General features: G+C 45.5%; 1 protein-coding gene across 6 annotated transcripts in view; it reads right to left on the bottom strand.

The window, feature by feature from the left end:
- DIP2 (disco-interacting protein 2) overlaps nt 1-22,500 on the bottom strand; it is a 200,716-nt gene that overhangs the window by 134,142 nt on the left and 44,074 nt on the right. For 3 of the 6 annotated variants that reach the window (XM_076208289.1, XM_076208296.1, XM_076208276.1), the window contains exons 2-3: nt 21,973-22,050; nt 6,818-6,913 (exon numbers count right to left, since the gene is read on the bottom strand). In XM_076208289.1, the coding sequence (XP_076064404.1) occupies nt 6,818-6,913; nt 21,973-22,050 (174 nt within the window). Of the gene's footprint in view, nt 1-6,817; nt 6,914-14,571; nt 14,665-21,972; nt 22,051-22,500 lie in introns of all 6 variants that reach the window. The other 3 variants (XM_076208283.1, XM_076208292.1, XM_076208305.1) reach the window with 3 other exon arrangements.

The following is a 22,500-nucleotide window of genomic DNA, read 5'->3' on the forward strand; positions in this document are numbered from 1 at the left end:
ACCAAAATAGATAAAAATAATAAAAAATAAATAAATGAATAAACAAAGGTAAATGAGCGGATAATTAAACAATAGGTAAATTAATAAAATAATAAATAATAACTAACCAAATCCCTATTGCGACGGCAGCAAACGCGACAATTATCTTCCCCATTTGTTGACATAACACATGTCCCCCCCGTGGGAGGAGTCCCACGGGGGACGAAACCTACGGGGGCACCAAGGGGAAGAGGAGGAGAGGAGGGGAGGGGAGGGGAGAAGGAGGAGGTTACCTAGTTCCTCGCAGAAGCGGTAACGACGCACCAGGAAGGACTCGAACCCGTGACCTTTCAGACCCTGACTGAGCGCCCCACCAACGCCCAACCACCTCCTCCACTAGACCCGGTCTGACGTGGGGTCTCGACCCTTCGTAGATGCTTTCAGACCCTCCCTCCCCTTGGGTCATGAAATAAAATCGTCTGGCGACTGGCACGGGTTCAGGTATACAAGGAGGCACGGTACTGATGCCGTCGTCAGCAACTCCCCATCCCTGAAGGACCTTGGCTCACTCCAGTCCCACTCCTCAATTGCACTCCACACTACTCCATCCTTCACTCAAAGCTCCAAGAGAGTGAGGAAGAGGGAGGGGGAGAGGGAGGGGGAGAGAGGGAAGGAGGGGGAGGGAGGAAGAGGGAGGGAGGGAGAGAGGAAGGAGGGAGGAGGAGAGGGAGAGGGAAGGAGGGGGGATGAAGGAGGGAGATGGAGGGTGAGGGTGAGAGGGAGGGAGACAGGGAGAGAGGGAGAGGGAGAGAGGGAGAGGGGGAGAGGGAGGGGGTAAGTATGAATGGAATAGGCCGAGGTAAACTAGGATGATATATAATGGAGCACAAAAGAGTGAAAATAATAATAATAATAATAATAACTGTATTACTACTGTTAGTAATAGTCTCACGATAACCACAATATCATTACTACCACTATTATTATCATTACTATTACTAATGATTACAATCCCTATCATTACCATAACTGGTAGTAAATAATGTTATCTAGCTACCAGGACCCGGCGAGTCTACGCCAGTAGGCTCTGACATGTGAGCGAGGTCGTCCCCATCAGGTATTGGCAGCGGGCAACCCACAAGACGACAGTCACCATCACAATGAAGCAAAGCCCTGAAGGCCGCTTCATCCAGCATCATCAATGAAGACACTAATTAACGAGTAAGCTCGTCATTCGAAAGGGGGAAGAGGAGGGGGAAGAGGAGGGGGAGAGTGGGAGGGGGAGGGGGAGAGGGGGAGAGGGGGTAGCGACCTTCAAGAGGAACTGCACCACATCAATGGGGTCGAATCTGACGGCCATTCATCGGTAGCTCGAACATGGACAGTATCAAACAGGTCATATAAAATAATTTAATACTAATGATAATAATGACAACGATAACAACAAAAATAACAATAATAACGATAATAATAATAATAATAGTAATAATATTAATAATACTATTGTTCTGTATCGCCATTTCTCAGTCTCTTCGGAGGCGTGGATTCGATCCCACCGCTGCCACCATGTGTTGTCCTCAATTTAAGAGTAATAAAATTCATAATAATAATAATAATTACCAAGGCTTTTTCCCCCTTCAAGGGCGGTAGCCAATAATAATAATAATAATAATAATAATAATAATAATAATAATAATAATAATAGTAATAATGATAATGATTATAATAATACGGTTAATTATCATATCTAGGATTCTAAGATTTTTCGGGCTGTTGTCAAACGATTTTATTCAGCTCTGAAGGGATCTCTGGCTAGATTATCAAAATATCTCGATTAAGCTTCGTGAGTTAAATATCAATAAAAAGGAAATTAAAATATTCTATTTTGTTTAACAACAACGGTTTCTCTAACTTAACCTTGCCTAACCAACATAACTAACATAACCCTAACTAAACCCAATTTAAACACTCCTAATCCTCTCCTAATCGCCTCTAACCCAACACTGCCCCTCTTAACCTTGTCTAGTTAAGTCTGATGAAGTCAATAATCGTCAATATAAATTTCCTATGCATGCAGCAGGCAACCCGCCTTTCTCGCGCAGCTGGTAAAGACTTCAACATCTGGCGGATTGGCTCTGAGCCAAGGAAGCGGTTTAAGGGTTCAGTTAAACTCCTACTTTAACCTTGTTTAGTACAGACACCTTTCTTCTAAGTTTCAGACAGAATGGGGGTTGCCTTCTACACTCGTCCAATACTTTCGTTTTATAAAATAATAATTACAATAATAATAATAATAATAATAATAATAATAATAATAATAATAATAATAATAATAATAATAATAATAATAATAAATAAAATACATAAAATGGGGAGGAAGGGTATGAAAAAGGGACATCCAAACCCTCAATCTATCAATCCATCCATCAGTCCACTGGAGTCTCAATCCACCAAAAAACCCACCTCCCTCTCCCCCAGTAACCCTCCACCCATCAGCTGATCGAAATAGTTTCTTTGAGTAAAATAAACAAGAATTGTGAAAGAGTGAAAGCGACTTGTGCTTGTGTAAAGACAGTCTGCTCAAGGATGACGTACATCTGTGCATGCTGCAATGCATTGTGCATGAAAAGGTCCCGTCATGCAAATGCCTTTAACTTTACTGTTACCCTTGAGCAAAATGTGTGTATTTACTTAATGTATTACACGGAAAGGGAGCTATGCTCGTAGTGATCTGTCTTTGTGTGTGTGTGTGTGTGTGTGTGTGTGTGTGTGTGTGTGTGTGTGTGTGTGTGTGTGTGTGTGTGTGTGTGTGTGTGTGTGTGTGTGTGTGTGTATGTGGTATATCACAGAATTACCCATACATTGTGCCCATACAAAACTCACTCGGAAATGTAATAGCTGTCCATCACGAGTACAGCGTGATTCAAGACCATGGTGAGTTACACGCGCACACACACACACACACACACACACACACACACACACACACACACACACACACATACCGCACAATGATACCATGCCCTTGACCTAAATACCTACCCTATGTCACCTTTTTCTATGAATGACGTCATAGCGACACATCCATGACGTCATATCATGTACAGTCGTTTAATAAAATCTCCCCATTCAACACGACAGAAGGCATCGTTAAAATACCAAAGCAAAAATATTTATTCTTTTTTTCCGGCAACGCCTTCATTTCTACTTCCTCGTCCTATTCCTGGCTAACTGCAAATTAGACTTTGCCAAATATAGAAGCCTTGGCCCATCCCACTGCCAAAACCATTTTTGCAAAAGTCCGTTATGGATACTAAGTACTAATGTTACTTTTCGTTGTCGTCACCAAATCGGGTCAGGTGAATTTTCACTTTGAAAAAGTTGATCTATGTCACGGATCCAAGATTTGGATATGGTTTAAATTTCTTATAAATTTTCCTTCATTTTCATAACTAAGGTCAATTATTTTGTCTTACAATGTATGGTACGACAAATACTGAAATGGTCTGTAAATAAACACAAAAAAAATTCTCTGGCCTTCATATACAAAGAAAACGGCTTCACACTAGAAAGAACGAATACGCTAAGGGGTGACTATACCTTTTATCACTAAAACCTTTATTATTGTGTTCGTATGGAAAAATACGATAAAACTGTTTTAATACGATCTAAATACAATAAAATTCGTAAATATATATACTGAATCAACCACTGCAGTTATACTACATATACAAATATTGCAATGTTCTTCCTAATTAACGTAAAAAATACAATTTCAAATTTGAATTAATTAACATAAATTTTACGACATCACCCTAGGCGCTTAGCTCTGGCCCAACGTCACCTTTGCCCTTTGTATTCGGACAGTCGATAGGGATATAATGAGTCTCTCTCTTTCTCTCTCTCTCTCTCTCTTTCTCACATCACTGAGTGTCTCCTCTTATAATGACTGCGCCCTTCGCGAACTCCCACGCCCCTCCTCCTCCTCCTCCTCCTCCTCGCCCCTCTCCCTCCTCTTCTTCCCCAATGTCCCACCTCGACGAAGGAAGAGAGAGAGAGGCAGAGGGTAGCTCAGCGGGAGGTAAAGAGGTACAGGTCAGCAAAGTATTGAGGAGGAGGAGGAGGTGCTTGCTCCGAGAGGTAGCCAAGAAAGAGAAGGCGGAGAATGAGGTGGAAGGGCAAGAGGAGGAGGAGGAGGAGGAGGAGCATGAGAAGGAGGAGGAGGAATACGAGGAGGAGGAGGAATACGAGGAGGAGGATATGGGGAAGGAAAAGGAGAAGGAGGAAGAACAGGAGGAGGAAAAGGAGGAGAGGAGGAGGAAAAGGAGGAGAGGAGGAGGAAAAGGAGGAGAGGAGAAGGAAGAATAGGAGGAGGGGCAGGAGGAGGAGGAAGAAAACCATGGCAGAAGGGGAAGCAAGAGGAGCAGGAGGGGAGGAAATGAAGAGAGAGGATGAAATGTACGTGTAGGAGGAGGAGGAGGAGGAAGAGGAGGAGGAGGGGGAGGAGGAGGAGGAGGAGGAGGAGGAGGAGGAGGAGGAGGAGGAGGAGGAGGAGGAGGAGGAGGAGGAGGAGGAGGAGCAGGTGGAGAAGGAGGTACGGTAAGAGTTGACGATAAAGTCCCCTCTCCCCCTCCCTCGCTCCTCCCCCACTCTCTCCTCCTCCCCCCTCTCTCCTCCTCCTCCCCTCTCTCCTCCTCCCTCAATCCCGTCTCCTTCACAGACTGTGTTTTTGTCCCCAACACCAACGTGGTTCACACCAACGCACCACCACCACCATCAGCAACTAGTTCTGGTCACTCAGTACCATCTGGTACACGTGTCCTCGTAAATGACGCAACAATGATCAAAGTGGAAAGGCTTAGTAGGACTGACCACATCGAGTCCAGGGAAGATTTAATCATTATGAAGCTGCTACATAAAACTCAGCAAAGTCAATGACACAATATATATACATACATATATATATATATATATATATATATATATATATATATATATATATATATATATATATATATATGGAGGGTGGAAGAGTAGGACACGGGTCTAAGGCCCGAGTTTATTCCTGACCGGTTTCGCTTAGAGCTTCTTCAGAGGAAACCGGTCAGGAATAAACTCGGCCTTCTTCCTCAAACTTGTCACAATGTCTCAACATATATATATATATATATATATATATATATATATATATATATCCTTTTCCCCCTTTTAAAGGGGGTGCCAAGCACATAACACTCCACTTCATACCCACTTAAAAACAACTTAAGCACTCCTCCCATCTCGGGACAAGATTCACATGTACACTCAAACATTGATGACCGAAACTTTCTGATCACAGATACGTTATCTGTGTGGGAAACCTCTTAAGAGCTCTAAGGGGTTCGATTCTCCACACAAACCAACCGAGGATGAGATCCCCCACAGTGATGGGACTTAAACTTGCATTCAAGTCTCCGGGCACCATGTTGGTTTTTAGAGTGTTTTCGTTTGTCGATCTCTGAAGACGAAGAAAAAGGAAAGAAGAGGAAGAAGAAGAAGAAGAAGAAGAAGAAGAAGAAGAAGAGAAGAAGAAGAAGGGGAAGATGACGACGAAGGAAAAGAAAAGAAAGAAGGGGAAGAAGACGACGAAGAGAAAGAAGAAAAAGAAAAAGAAGATGAAGGAGAAGAGGAAGATGACGAAGAAAAAGAAGAATAGGAAGAAGAGGAAGAAAAAAGATGAAGAAGAAGACGAAGAAGAGGAAAAAAGACGAAGAAGACGAAGAGGAGAAGGAGGAACAAGAAGACAAATGGTTCCATACAGTTCAGGGTTAAAACGAGTTCTTCTGGACTTAGCCGGAAAAAGTCCCTAACCAAGTACTTAACCAAGCACTTAACAAGGTTACTTAACCCGTGTCACTTAACCAGATACTATCCATGTAACCCACAGTTCCCGATCCACGGATTAAAATCGATTTCCTTCAATACCATTACCAGAATAAACACAATTTCGTTACACGAACATTCGCGTGTACGTGAACACACATATGAGAACACGCACACAAATACACACAAGCACATCACTCACATGTACACTTGTACACATAAAAAAATTCTTAAGTGTACTTACCGAGACGATGAATCGATGAAAGTGAAGTGTTGTGATGTGAAGTCCGTGAAGAATATATACATGTGTGTGTTTACTTACCAGATATTACACACATGCAACAAATTTTAATATACTCAGAGAATGAAACAAAAATATAGCTGACCGTGTATATGTGTGTGTGTGTGTGTGTGTGTGTGTGTGTGTGTGTGTGTGTGTGTGTGTGTGTGTGTGTGTGTGTGTGTGTGTGTGTGTGTGTGTGTATGTGTGTTTCACCATGGTCTTGGAACACGTGTTGGAATCGTACTCCACAGCAACTACCCTCCCGGATGAGAGCTTAGAGCTCATGTATGGCCGATCTATGGGTAATGCTGTGACCTTACACACACACATAAAACTCCCCGCCAACGAGCGTTGGAGTAACGGCTCGCAGTCCTGGGCATGATTCGAACTCGGGCCGCTGGAGTAGCGGTTGTGAACGCTACCTGTGCGCCGTCGTGTGTGTGTGTGTGTGTGTGTGTGTGTGTGTGTGTGTGTGTGTGTGTGTGTGTGTGTGTGTGTGTGTGTGTGTGTGTGTGTGTGTGTGTGTGTGTGTGTTCCTGTATACAGCCACACCCGTGACTGACCCTAACGCCAATCGGGGTATAGTGAAAGTTGATCTGGCGCCGGTGCCGAGGCTTGAGGAGGACCTCATTTCCTCCTCGAGGACGACCTGCCGTAACGGAGAAGAAGGACAAAGGCTCAAGTACCACTTACCTGAATGGTAACGCGACTCATTTCGGGTGACGCGCCGCTGGGCCCTTCGCCGGGAGCGCGTGCTCGGAGAGACGCCGCTCTCACGCGCGGGTGCCCCTGCATGCACGAAGGAACACTAAAACAACTGCAGGCACCACGGGTGTCAACCACGGTGGGCAAGGCACCGGGGGGTGAGGGGGTAAGGGGGAGGGACGAAAAGAGATGGGGTGGGAAGGGGAGAAGGGGAGTTAAAAGTGTCGGGGGAGTGCAGAGGGGAAAGGGGGGGGGTAGAAGAGGTACGGAACACCTGGGGAAGACGGAAAGGGAGAAGGGGAGAAGAGGGGGGAAGAGGGGAGAAGAGGAGGAAGAGGGGAGAGGAGGGGAGAAGAGAGGAGAAGAAACCGGGTGGGGTATCTAGAGAAGGCGAAGGAGTGGAGGAAAGAAGAAGGTGGAACCTACAAGACGGGAAGGTGGAAGACAGGAGACGAGGACTGAGGAGGAGAAGCGGTGATGACACCTGAATAAAGGAGCAATAAGAGAAATGAGGTCATAAGGAGAAGACAGCTGTTGGTCCTGGAGCACAAAGCAGCTGTGACGGAAGAGGAAGCTGGAAATGGGGGTTGGAGGAGTACCTGGGATGAAGTGAGAGGTTCAAGGGAATTGAAAGGCTACTGAAGTAAAGAGAGAGGGGACAGACTGCGAGTGAGAGAGAGGGAGAGGGAGAGAGAGAAAGAGAGAAAGAGAGAAACCTGAGAGAGAAAAGAGAGAAAACGAGAGAAACCAAAGAGAGAAACCTGAGAGAGAGAGAGAGAGAGAGAGAGGGGGGGGAAGTGAAAGGGGATGAAAACGTCTTTAACCTGAAGGGAAAGGAAATGAAGTGACTTCTCTTTAACAGGAAGAGAGAAAAAAAGAGATAGAATGAACAATTCAAAAGAGGAGGAGGAAAGGGAGAGGAGGTGGAGGAAGAGGTAGAGGAGGAGAGGAGGAAGACCTGTCTGTAGATTAACCCAGTCCGGGACTGTACTGACGCAATGCAGAAATGGAACTGAGAAGTAAATACACTTATACCCCAACACATATACACACACATATATATATTACATATATATATATATATATATATATATATATATATATATGTATATATGTATATATATATATATATGTGTGTGTGTGTGTGTGTGTGTGTGTGTGTGTGTGTGTGTGTGTGTGTGTGTGTACAGTGACATATATATACATATACACATATACTCCATGCATATACACACGGTATATAGGCATATATATATATATATATATATATTATATATATATATATATATATAATATATATATATATATATATATATATATAAAGCAAAGAGAAAGGTAACTGTTTTAACACAGACACTACACGTCAAGTAAATAGAGTAATTTATCATATATATATATATATATATATATATATATATATATATATATATATAAAGACGCCTATGCGGACTGGGGGGGAGAGGGGAGTGAGAGTGAGGAGAGAGTGAGGAAGAGGAAGTGGGGAGAAGGGGAGAAGGGTTGATGGTGAAGATAGGGAAAAGAGGGAGGGAGAATACGAGGAAGAAGAGGATAAGAGGAAGAGGGGAAAGAGAAGAGGAAGAAAGGGGAAGAGGGGAAAAGGAAGAGGGTACGAGGGAGAGAGAGGAAGAGAGGGGCAGAGAAGGAGAGAAAGGTAAAGAGAGAGGGGAAGTGTGGGGGGAGAGGAAGAGTGAGGGAGAGAGGGAGTGAGGGAGAGAGGGGAAACGAAGAGGAGTGAGAGGAAGATATATGAAAATAAAAGAAGATGGGGAAAAGAGAGGAAAAGAGGAATGGGAGAAGATAGGGAAAGAGAGTGAAAGTGAGAGGAAGAGAGGGAAAGAGGAAGGGAAGAATAACGGGAGAAGAGAGAAGAAGGAGTAGAAGAGAAGAAACGAACTAAATAACGAAAAAGAATGAAAGAAAGAAAAAATCAAACATGACCTAAAGAGGGAGGGAGGGAGGGAGAGAGGGAGAGAGAGGAGGGAGAGAGAGAAATCCCAACTATGTCACATGCAAGGTAAAAGTCCATCAAAGCTGCCAGGATGCTGCTGGCATCAGAACAGCTGTATGAGGGGATATTAGAAGCTGCAAAACAGCTGCGACAGACATACCCGAGGTGGGTGGAGGTGGAGGGGTTTGAAGCTGCACGAGATGGTGCGGGTGAAGAGTTGGTGGAGCTGTGAGGGTGACGGGGGAGAGGGGGAGAGGGGGAGAAGGGGAGAGGGGAAGAAGGGGGAAGGGGAGAGGGGAAGAAGGGGAAGAAGGGGAGAGGGGGAGAGGGGAAGAAGGGGAGAGGGGAAGAAGGGGGAAGGGGGGAGAGGGGAAGAAGGGGGAAGGGGGAGAGGGGAAGAAGGGGAGAGGTGAAGAAGGGGAGAGGGGAAGAAGGGGGAAGGGGGAGAGGGGAAGAAGGGGGAGAGGGGAAGAAGGGGAAGAAGGGGAGAGGGGAAGAAGGGGAAGAAGGGGAGAGGGGAAGAAGGGGAGAGGGGAAGAAGGGGGAAGGGGGAGAAAGGGAGACAGGGAGAGGGAAGAAGGGGAGAGAGGAAGAAGGGGAGAGGGGACAGAGGAAGAAGGGGAAGAAAGGAAGAGAGGGAGAAGGGAAGAGGGGAAGAAGGGGGGAGAGGGAAGAAAGGGAGAGGGGAAGAGAGGGAGAGGAGGTGAATAATGGAAAGAGGAGAAAAAAATAAGAGGATGGAGTGGGGGACATCCAACAAGTAACTGTGCTTGATAGAATTTATTCTGGCTACCACCAGACGATTTTATTCAGATGAGAGGATAACCACAGACTCAGGTGGGTCCCGGTCGTTTAAGAGTCACTGCAGTCCAGGGACCCTCCCTCCAATACAAAAAAAAAGCATCTGTATTTAGCCACAATAAAATATTTTAAGTAGATAAAGTGCTTAAAGATGGGCAAGCATAAAAGTACAGACGTGTATATATATACATATATACATACATTATGTATGTGTATATATATATATATATATATATATATACATATATATATATATATATACATATATATAAAGATTCCATTAAGCAATAAAGGATACTTAAAAAAGGCTTCATCAGATTAAGATGATAAAAAGGCTTCAGACACAGAAAGCAGAAATAATTCAAAAGACAAAAGAAGTATTAGTAGAAAATATATATAAATATTTATTTTCCTGGTATAGTACAAAGATCAGGGACGTGAAGCAAAGATGGGGACCAAGCGAGTGAGGGTGTGTACAATTTTTACAGTTCTCGAGTGGAGAAAAGGGTTTAAACAACTAAAAAGCAGCGATTATATACATACACACATACACATATAATTATACATATATGCTAATAAGAACACGGGTACGCGTGTTCACTTATGCAAAGTACACCATTTGGAAAAAAGAAACTAACGAAGCAGAGCGCTTTCGTATATTACATCCAGTACTTTTTGCACTGAAGATGTAATATACGAAAGCGCTCTGCTTCGTTAATTTCTTTTTTCCTAGTGGTCTATTTTGCATATACATGTATGTATATATGTATGTATATATATATATATATATATATATATATATATATATATATATATATTCATAATAATATAAGAAAGGTATAGGCAGGGCAGGGGAACTTATCAATACAAGTGGTTTAAAGTTACAACATATCAGGTTGGATTATCTTTTAAACTAAGTTATCTAAACTAGGTTATAATAAAATGCATCGTATTTTTGGTGGAGTTTAGCATAAGGTTTAGCTTCGTGTGGTTTAGGAGTCGAGGGTCACTCCAAGGCATGGAGTACCAAGAGCGAGGGAATAGGTGGAGTGGCAGCTCTGAACAGCCAAGGATTGGACGCACAACGGGGAGTGATCCTCTGGGAGTTCTCGGGACTCCCAGGCTCGTGACGGAGGGAGTGTGGGAGGATGGGGAGTGATGGGAGGAAGGGAGTGAGGGAGGGGAGTGTTGGGGACGTGAGGAAGGGGAGTCAGGGAGGGAAAAATTGAGGATGGAGAGTGAGGGAGGAAGGGGAGTGGAGGAAGGGGAGTGCGGGAGGGAGTGAGGAAGGCAAGGAGAAAGGACGGGCAAGATAATGGCAAGGTAAGGTAAATGTAAGGGCAAGGTAAGGGCAAATTAAGGGCAATGTAAGGGTAAAGGGCAAGGTAAGGTAAATGTAAGGGCAAGGTAAGGTAAATGTAAGGGCAAGGTAAGGTAAATGTAAGGGCAAGGTAAGGGCAGTATAAGGACAAGAAAGGGTAAAAGGCAAGGTAAGGTAAATGTAAGGGCAAGGTAAAGGCATGGTAAGGCCTAGGTAAGGGCAAGTACCCTAGATGACGAATGATAAGGAATGATCATGTCAAACACGTTGTGAAGAACTCAAAGTACACAAAATCTTTCCACACTAGTGACGTCACACCACTGAACGTCTACAGACGACATGACGTTACGTCGACCCCGAAGACATTTTCGACAAGTGTGGGTTGACTATGTTTACTCTGGCCGTATTCTTGAATCAAAATTTGGGGCTGCAAGAAGGCACAGGACACAGCGTCACCTATTATGCGTCTTCTGCCCAGAGGGAATAAGGGCGTTATTTGAGGTGATGTAAGGAGAGATTGGTGGTGAAAACAGTGATGGTGACAGAGAAATGGTGAACGCGAGAATGGTGATAGCGGGAGTGGTGACAGTGGTGCAAACACTTTCTGGTGTGGCGACTGAGGTAGAGCGCCCTGATGGTCGAGCTCCGAATAGCCCACTGCAGGACTACCGGTCTATCCCTTTGGGGAACGGTGCAGTCTCTGGAGGCAAGAGCCAGAGCGGATGAAGAGGAGGAGGAGGAGGAGGAGGAGGAGGAGGAGGAGGAGAGAAAGAGAGAGAGAGAGAGAGAGAGAGAGAGAGAGAGAGAGAGAGAGAGAGAGAGAGAGAGAGAGAGAGAGAGAAAGAGAGAGAGAGAGAGAGACTTAAATACGCCTTCAACATAGGCATACAACCAGAATAAACTATGTGATGTACGTCACTACCAGGTCTAATCTCACGTGACGTCACTGCCCGGCCTTAACTCGTGTGACGTCACTCCGGCCTGAGCTCACTTGACGTCACTGTCCGGCTTTATTTCGTGTGACGTCACTGCCCGGCTTCATCTCGTGTGATGTCACTCTCCAGCCTGAGCTCACGTGACGTCACTGTCCGGCTTTATCTCGTGTGACGTCACTGCGGCCTAAGCTCACGTGACGTCACTGCCCGGCTTTATCTCGTGTGACGTCACTCCGCCCTAAGTTCACTTGACGTCACGGCCCAGCCTTAACTCGTGTGACGTCACTCTCCGGCCTAAGCTCGCGTGACGTCACTGCCAGACCTAATATCAGGTGACGCCATTCCCAGGCCCTGGGTCATGTCATGTCACGGCCTCGTCTCAGGTCACGTGACACGTGAGAGGCTTGTTAGGCGTGTCATGGCTGACCTCTTCGGGTCACTGAGGAGGTCAGATGCCACTTACGACAGTTCTTCCTTGTTCACACACTTAACGAAATGTTCACAGCAGCCTGGAACATTGTTCTTGTGAACAGCCAAAACCTCATTAAAAACCTTTATTTTGTTTATTTTTTCTACTGAATTCTAGTTTCATTTAATTTAATTTTATTTAATTTTATCTTAATTTATCTATCTGTATATATATATTTTTTTTTATCCGACTTCTTTATGGACCAAAAGGTCTCCTGTTGGCTAAGGATGCCTTGGTCTCCTCTGCAACACAGGGATATCCCCACCCCCAAGATAAGCTGGGGGAAGGGAGAGGGGGGGGCAGGTCAAATAAGGTCAATCACTCTAAGTAGAGCTTGGAGACAGTCACCCAGTCTTTATATTTCAACTCCCAAACTTCAGAACTTCAGCCTTCAGAGCCTTCCTGAAGGATCTCTGGAGGGGCAGGTGGGCGGAAATGACGTCACTCGTTCGAGGCGGACGTCAAGTCGTCCTCGAGGTTTGCATGGCCGAGCATAATGGCGTGAAGTGGAGGACCACTCCTTGAGCTCCTTCAAGGACCACCTCCTTCAGAAGCATAATGACCTTAAATCCTTCGGATTAGCCGACCTTTGGGGGGAGCAGCGACTATGTGGATGACTGAAGTGGAGAGAGTGGATGAGTCCTTCTGGTGGTGGACATGGATAAGACTGTGGAGCGCTGGAGTGGAGTGTAGTGGTTGAATGTGGAGTCCATGTATAGGTGGACATGAATGAGGATGAGGTGGAGGAAGGAGGAAGGGTATGAGTGAAGGTGGACATGGTTGAAAATGTGGTGGAAGAAGGTGGAGGGGTGGAATAGAGGGAGGAGTTGGTGGATGTGGCGTGTGGATGGCGGTGGAGGGAGGAGGAGGTTGGAGGAGGAGGCAGGTGGAGGAGGAGGGTGGAGGAGGAGGGTGGAGGAGGAGAGTAGAGGAGGAGGGTGGAGGAGGGCACTGTCATCAATCCACTGCAAGACAAAGGCTTCTCCTAACCTCTGGTTATACAAGGTAGGGGAAGAGGTCAATTACATGACAGATGACAAAATAGAATACATAAATAGAAATAGAAATAAAAAAGTGACATACAAGACGGAATGATGGAAGAACTGAAAGGTGGATTGCGCGGGTGGAATCTGTGGGTGGAATTTCTGGGTGGACTTTGTGGGTGGATTTTGTGGATGAGGATGACGAGGTGGGCGGGTAGGACAGAATCCGGGACTGACGGAAGGATGGACGGGAAGGGACAGGAATTCCGGGAAGGTGACTAGGTCAGGGTAGGTCACATACATGCGTAAGCTCAGGTCACGAGGTCACGTGGGGTCACGTGGGGTGGGATGGGAGACAAGACGAAGGGTAAAAGTATTTCCCGAAGAAAAATGGGCGTGCACGTCCGACGAGCTAGCAAGCAAGCAAGCATGCGGGCGTGGGGGACGGGCGGACGGGCGGGCGTGCGTGGGCGTGCTGCTGCGGCGACGACGCGGCGACGGCACTGTACAAGAGAGGTCGTTGAGAAGGAGTGCCAGATTGGCACTGCACGAGAGGACGTCCTGCGTTGTGGCGCTCGGCTTGTGTGTACACTGACGAAGGGTGGGCGGGTGGGTGGGGGAGGGTGGGAGGGTGTCGTGTTTGTGTTCGAGGGGACCTGGATGGGAATCACGTGGGACTAAGATGGAGGGGTGGTCTTGAGGGAACTTCCGAGGGATTTTAAATGCTTGTGGGATTACAGTGTGGTGTAAGGGCGTGTACATGTGTATGTGTGTATGTATATGTGTGTTTATGAATATGTGTGTGTGTGCGTGTGTGTGTGTGTAAAGGTGTGTACATGGTGTGTATGTGTGTGTGTGTGTGTGTGTGTGTGTGTGTGTGTGTGTGTGTGTGTGTGTGTGTGTGTGTGTGTGTGTGTGTGTGTGTGTGTGTGTGTGTAGTAAATGAGTTTATATGTACTAAAGGGGATTTAATGATGAGTGAAGAGACGTGTAATTGGTGGGGACTGCATGTAGTACATTTGTTTTTACATAGTACATTTGTGTACACTGTAAAAGGCGATACGGTAGCGAGGCTTCTAAATGATGGGGGAGGGTCATGTGTTTGGTGTAGGGGCCGGGGGGTGGAGGGAGGGGGAGGGGAGGGAGGAAAGGGGAGGGAGGGGGAGGGAGGTGGAGGGGGTCGTAGAACCCCGTTGACCGGAAGACCTCGGTCGTCGGGTCGTTCCGAGTTCGAGGAGTTCGAGGGGGGAGATGGGGGGAGTACCTGAGAGGTATCGGCGTTCGTGGGTCGTGACTCGATGTTCGCCTCTCCTGCTTCGTCCCGCTCCGCCCAGCTGTTGCTGCTGCCATGCTGCTGCTGGGAAGGAGGCACAGGGCCCGGCCGTTACTATGGCAACCAGAGTTACTTGTCGAAGTAGGGGGACAAGGGCTGAGGGATCAAGGTCGCAGACATCCCGAACTCTGCGAGGTCTTTCTTCGTTCATCCCTTTCGTTCCCGAAGTCAGCTTTATGAATTTGCCTCAGGTGTGCGCCAGACGATCTTATTAACACACACACACATTCAAACCCAAAACCCGTCCATCATGTGAATAAAATCGTCTTGCGCTCACCATAACAAAATAGATAAAGTTGCTCACAGCAATGATGGGATTCGACGAGAAACCTTCACGGTTCGGAGTTTCTTTGAGAACCAGGACCCCCAGCTGGAACCAGGGCCTCCTCCTCCACTTCGACCCCGACCCCCGACACGCACTAATGTCGGTGACGAACATCCTGGGTCAACCAATGTCATTTCAGGTCACCAGGACGAGGACAGTGCCACTGTAGGTCGAAGTCGAACCTACAAAATCATCGAAGTCCTCTTGGAGAATCTGTCCTGGAGGATTCAGCTGGTTCTCCTTGAGTACCCAGATGGTACTCCTAGAGGACTCGGGTGGTATTCTTGGAGAACCCAGATGGTATTCTTGGAAAAACCAGATGATACTCTCGAAGGATCTCAGTTGTGTTCGTAGGAACCCAAATTACGTTCCTGGAGAGTCCAAGGATGTTCCTGGTGAACCCAAGTGATGCCCTTGGTAAATCTATGTGATGCATCACCTGGAAACTCAGATGGTCATCCTGGGGATCCCAAGTGGCACTCAAAGAAAACCCAGGTGGTACCCCTGGAGAACCCAGGTCTCCAGAACCCAGTTGGTGCTCCGAGAGATCTCAGTTGGTACTTCCGGACAACTCAGATGGTTCCTCCAAGAGAACTTTGGTGACCCTCTGGATAGGCGTAAGGAGTCTTCCTGGTGATCCGAGAAGGTCACAAGTAGCACTCGAACCGCGACGAACCCAAGGGCGTTCCTTCGACTGAAAGGCTCAGAACCTTTCGAAGTCGTCTCTTTGAGCTCTTGGTGGCACTAAGAGAAGTCTCGCCTCTACGAAGTGAGAAAGGAGCCACGAAGTCGAAGACGCTCTTCGAAGGCAAAGATGCTCTTCGAAGTCGAAGACGCTCTCCGATGTCGAAGACGCTCTCCGAAGTCAAAGATGTTCTGCTTCTTTCTCCCAAGGTTTTCTTTTAATGACAGTCTTGCGAATGAGGTGTTGTTTTGTTAACCTAAAGTCCAAAACAAGATAGACTTTAGTAAACCACACCCCAAAACAACAACAACTATTTCTTACGCAAGACTGTCATTTACAAGAAAGCCGTGGACAAAATAGAGCATCTTTGACTTCGGAGACACTCTCCTACTTCGCAAGAGACAAGACTTCTCGGAACACGTCACTAAGAAATGAGCATCTCGTTTGGCCATTTTACACCATAAAGCGCGACAGAGATAAGAACAAGATAACAACAGTGACTACAGTCATAACAGTACAGTCGTGGCAGTTATCAAAACAGTACTTCGCGCGATGAATCAAATCGTAGAACGCCCTTGAGACCGCATCAGTAATGGCACTTCATTTAGTTCGTGCGACGGGGGTCGGAGGTCGAGGGGGGGGAAGTCGAGGGGGGGTTGGGGGGAACGGCCCCAGTTCCTGTGTAGATAAGTAATGATAGACTGTTACAGAGACAAACATTAAACACTGCTAAAGCCCACAGTTGACCGTCAAGAGGCGATGGCACAGGTATCTTAAGGAGGGAATAAGATAAAAACGAGTGTTAGACCTATCAGGGAGGGGCATTGTTAATGAGCCAGAAACCAGGCACTATAAAAAAAATATATAAAATAAATCACCAATCATCACCATTGGGTTAGACATAAGAGACCCCCAAAACCTTGCCGCAAGACGGCCGAAAAGGCATACTGTCTCCATGCACAATCTCCAAGCGTAACAAGTCAGCTTGGGAATGTCAGTAGGCACGAGACTATTACCTGCTCAAGTACAAGGCAGAGCTGAGGGGAGTAAGGGGGGGGCAAGCTTGGGGGGCAAGAGAGACGTGACAGGGGCACTCACAAAGCCACACAGTCAGTCAGTAGTGTTTGATGTGAAGAGGTGATGTATGGGTAATCACTTGGGGAAGGAGATATGGGAGCAAGTGTCCAAATATGGTAACACTACATGGTCCATGTGAATAACATGGAAAGTGGGAAAATGGGGGGGAAGTCTCCATATATGTATATGGTCCATATGAGTGACATGGGGCTATTCATGGCATTAGGTAACATGGGAGACATATTAATCCACCAAGATCGGCATCTCAAAACAAATGAATAAATCAGCATATGCAAATTTATATGAGAGAACCTTAATATTATACCTTAAAATTTACAAGATAGTGTTGGAAATGGAAAATGACATGACCCTGGAAGGAAAAAAGATCCAGAAGATAGTGTAGACAATGAAAAATGATATGAATGATAAAACAAATAAATAATGAATATGTGGAGAAGCTAACGCCCGTTTTTCGTCAATCCCGGACAGGCCCCCGTAAAGTCGAGCTCTCAGAGTCCATTTATGCAAAACAGGCCCTCCAGATAAGACAAGCGACACAAAACTGCTGTGAATCACAGGCAGACGGGGAGAGCGCTCGTCCGGAAGGGAGGACTCTGAGTCCCGTCCAACAGGAGGAGAGGCCGGGGACTGGGCATAATAAATGATGACGATTTACAGACAGTTTGAACGTTCGGAGTTGTGATAAAGATATCATATGTTGCCTGGAATGCGGGCACCCGCGTGACTAGGAAAGGGTGAGGTGATGGTGGGTGAAGGGGGTGGTGGGTGAAGGGTGAGGGGCGAGTAAAGGGTGAAACGTGTTGGGTGAGGGGCGAGTGACGGAGGGTGACACGGGTGATGGGTGAAAGGGTGACGAATGGAGCCTAAAGTCGAAGAATGAAGGGTGATGAGTTCCTACACATCATGGTATCCATTGGTTATCAATGTTTGTTGTTTGATAATAAATCCAAGAGTTGTGACGGAAAGCACGTTCATAAAGTCATAGCTGAGGCTATAACATCCAGTTGAAAACAAACAAACAAACAAACAAACAAATAAATAAATGTGTGATAATTCAATAAACATATTGCAGTGATTTTTTGTCATAAAAACGTTTTTGTTTACGACTTATCCGTACTTACGAACACGATCTATTCCAAGAGAGGATCAAGTGATCACTATGGGGCCCAGCGAAGGGGTACTTTCATCCTCATAGCGCCCCCTAGATACATGGTGGGCCAAAAATAGGTATAAGTATACACTGATGACCGCATAATGTTGATTTTTTTGGTAATCATGAGGTTATGGTATTTTGGTATATATATATATATATTTTTTCATATTTCATTTTCGGAAATGCAGCAAAGTTTCTTAAGGACATTTTGGAAAACTATACCACAAAAAAATAGTTATTGTATACTTAGTTTTGGGCCATCCTGTTCATCCTGTGTTCTTACAATTTAAATGGCAAAATTGCTTCTTCAATAAACAGAAAAATATATCTGGTCCAAAGGGAGGAAAGGGACGGGCGTTAAAAGTCAGCTACCCCTTTATAAGGGGAAAAAGGGTCAGTGGTGTGTGTGTGTGTGTATATATATATATATATCATATATATTACATATATATATACATATATATATAAATATATATATATACATACATACACACACACACACACTAAAGGGCTTTTCCCCCAAATAAGGGGGTAGCCGAGTCAAAGAACAAGCCCACTTCATGTGGTACGAGTCTGTAGGTTCAGGCGGGCGGCATGCATACAAAGATGCGTAAATGGCATGCCACAAGGGACATGCCCCGTGGGGCCACTTCGTCAGAGACGTGTCAGTGACATGCTAATGGCGGTCTCTGCATGTCAAGTCAGGCTGGTCAGTACGTCTGTCAAAAAAAAACAGCTAAGTCATATCACTGCGGTCCCAGGTCTCTCTCTCGCTCTCTCTCTCTCTCTCTCTCTCTCTGTCTAGTGTGTGTGTGTGTGTGTGTGTGTGTGTGTGTGTGTGTGTGTGTGTGTGTGTGTGTGTGTGTGTGTGTGTGTGTGTGTGTGTGTGTGTGTGCATGTGTGTTTGTGTATGTGCATGTGTGTGTGTATGCACCATGGTCTTGGATCACGTATTGGACTCGTGATCGACAGCTATTTCCCTCTCGGAACAGAGCTTAGAGCTCATATATGACCGATCTATGGGTAATGCTGACACCTTACACACACACACAACTCCCCGCCCACAAGAGTTGGAGTAACGACTCGCAGCGCAGCGATACTGATATTATTTCAGCCCTGGGGAGGATTCGAACCCGGACCACAGTAGTGGCGGCCGCGAACGCTACCACTGCGCAATCGGATAAGAGATCAGAGCTCACATATAGCCCGATCTATGGATGGCTAATGTGGCCTTACACACACACACACACACACACACACACACACACACACACAAACGGACCCACACGCACACACACGCGCGCACGCACACGCATGTTAATAGGGTTGCCGTATTCAGGAATAATTTATGTAGCGAGTTGTGTGAGTGGCGTTCCTTGGACGGCAGTGACCGGGATCCGTAGGGGCGGCCTCTACATTTTACCCGACTAAAATACCTCACCAAGAGAATTCGAGACATGCGCAGGCGCCTTAATAAGTCTTGTCGCATTCGTCAAAAAGGTTCGTTGAAACGCGGCTATTATCCCATTGACGTGGACGAAGTATTTTGAAACGAGGGTCAAGACTTCCTTTAGCAATCGGACAAGACATACCTAAGCGTTCATGGAGCGTTTTTGTATCGCTACTTTACATGTCTGGAATACAGTGGAATACAACTGAATGCAATGGGTTGTTGTTACCCAGCGGACCATTTGGTCTATCTCAAGGCAAAATCAGTAAATAAATTGATAGATGAATAGATAAAAATAAATAAATAAATAAAACATGACAGTATATTATGAATCCCTTCCAGTTCCTTCGTTCACATTAACTTGATGGCGAAGCCCCGCCCCCATTGTCCTCAAATGATGCATGTGACTACATATATATATATATATATACATATATATATATATATATATATATATATATATATATATATACACACAATGCAGAGATACGCACAGGTAACCCATAAAGAAGTACAACCGCACTTTATAATTTTATTCTGGCGAGTACCAAGCGATTTTATTCAGCTGAGAGAAGCCAGACCTCACACGCCTAAGAGAGTCTTTTTCTTTTTCTCTCTCTCTCTTCCAGATGCAAGTAGCGCTACTCGGAAGCCTGGAAATGTCATACCGGGTCCATGGTCACATTACTCATTTGGGCATATATGGGCGCCCCGACGTAGACCGGGGTGCTTGACCCCTCTCCGCCCCAGGCTACGCTGGGGTTGTGAATGGCGTGGCGGGCATACGCGGACGCGCGCACGCACGCACACGTACGCACATGGACGCGTTTGTACGCGTGTACAGAAGAGGCATATGTATGTATACACAAACGTACACTCATAGGTATACGCATACATATATCAGTGCACACACAAACACACACACCAGCCCGAATTTTTCCTTGGTACAAACGGGCAGCTTGACTGTGCCTCCTTAGACTAAGGGGGCCTCGCCTCCAAGTTGCTGAGTAATCTGAACGCAATCTGGTGACCGGACAAAAAGTTTGTTGGTGTTCTAATAACAACCGTTCGCGCAGTAGGCATTGTAATGAGGAGTAAGAGGAGGAGGAGGAGGAGGAGGGGGAGGAATAGGAAAAAAGTGTGGAGGAAGAGGGAGGAGAAGAAAGTGGAGAGGTAGAGAAAAAAGAGGAGGAGGAGGAGTAAACGGAAAAGGGAGAAGAGGATGAGAAACTGTGAAGGAGGAGGAGGAGGAGGACGAGGAGTAGGGCGAAGAGGAGGAGGAGGAAGAGGATACGAAGGAGGGAGAAGAGGAGGATGAGAAGGTGGGGAAGGTAAAGAAGAAGAAAGTGGAGGAGGAGGAGGAAGAGGAAGAGAAGGTGGAGGAAGAGGCGGAGGGTTGAGAAGGAGGAAGAAGAAACTTTGAGAGATTTGGAAAATTTTATGTTTATAAACATAAAATATTCCAAATCCATTTTTTCTCTTCAATGGTTCGATCGAGATTTTTTTTCGTTTCTGCAAAAAATTATCTTGTTTTGTCTTGTCTTGGGCGCAGATCATTTTGATGAGATTGTTCCTCCGATTCTAAGGAATTTTAGTAAAATTCTATTTCTGATGGAGCGGGAACAGAATGAGATTGATAAGGTGAATATTATTAATTGTGGTGACACTTGACATATGTAACGGAATGACGTTACATGTGTAACGGAATGACGTCACGTTTTGTAAATGACGTCACACACGTAACGGAATGACGTCACTTTTGTAAATTACGTTACACACGTAACGGAATGGCATGTGTGTAACGGAATGACGTAATATATGTAACGAATTTGTGTCACGCGTGTAACGGAATGACGTTATACGTGTTACGGAATGTCGTCACGCGTGTAACGGAATGACGTCATACGTGTTACGGAATGTCGTAACGCGTGTAACGGAATGACGTCATACGTGTTACGGAATGACGTCACGCGTGTAACGGAATGACATAAATTATGTGATATGTTGGTATGAGACAAATGACAGCTAGTATGACGTCACGGAATAAAAAAATAAATATAAATCAATCAGTCAAGAACCAATTATACCATAATGGAATGAGTAGATTGACAATTGGTATATGACATATTGATATGACAAGATGGCTGAACAATGGTATGACATGCTGGAACACTATGACCTAACCTTACACTATGCAAAACGGCGTAATATGACAATATGACATGACAAATATATGAGACCTTGTAATGACAATAACCGGTGTAAATGAGAGATATGAAATGTAAAATGGTACAGGTCATATGGTATATATCATATCATCACATGAATCCATGGACATGCATGATGGAATGATAAAGAAATTAATATGTATGATATGGCAATATCTATATCTATATATATATATATATATATATATATATATATATATATATATGGTGGGATGAGATAGGATAGCGAGTTGGGATGACATGTTAAGACTGGTATGGGCCACACAGGAGTACCCTGGCCAGCCAGTGATTCCTGGAGCACTCCGCTAGCCACCCCGAGGGGTAAAGAAGAAAAAGAAGAGGAGGAGGAGGAGAAGGGCCTGTGGGAGGAGGAAGAGGAGCCCTTAGACGCACCTTGGGACTGCTCCTTCGTCAGGAACGGCTGCAGGAGACGATTCCGCTTCTTCTCGTAGCCCTTCTGTGTGATGTCTCCTGCGGGCGAGGAAGAGACAAAAGATGTTGGTCAGTCTCGGTGGGGGATCAGAGCCTTATCTTTTTCGTTCACTCCCTTTCTCTTTCTCTTTCGTTCTCTTTATCTCTCTCATCTCTTTCGCTCTCTCTCATCTCTTTCGTTCTCTCTCTCATCTCTTTCGTTCTCTCTCTCTCTCTCTCTCTCTCTCTCTCTCTCTCTCTCTCTCTCTCTCTCTCTCTCTCTCTCTCTCTCTCCCCTTATCTCTTTCGCTCTATCTCTATCTCCCCAATACTGAGGACACTCAATCCTGACCCACAATATTTCACAAACATACGAATATATCTCACACTGTCACTGTACTAACACACACACACACATTTATATATACACACACATATAAGGGAAAATTGTATACAAAAAATACATGGCACCATCAACATTTGCTCAGTCACGACAAAATTTGGGCCAGT

Source organism: Oratosquilla oratoria, chromosome 2 (assembly GCF_046742065.1).
Source record: "Oratosquilla oratoria isolate Oo_2021 chromosome 2, ASM4674206v1, whole genome shotgun sequence".
NCBI lineage: Eukaryota > Metazoa > Arthropoda > Malacostraca > Stomatopoda > Squillidae > Oratosquilla > Oratosquilla oratoria.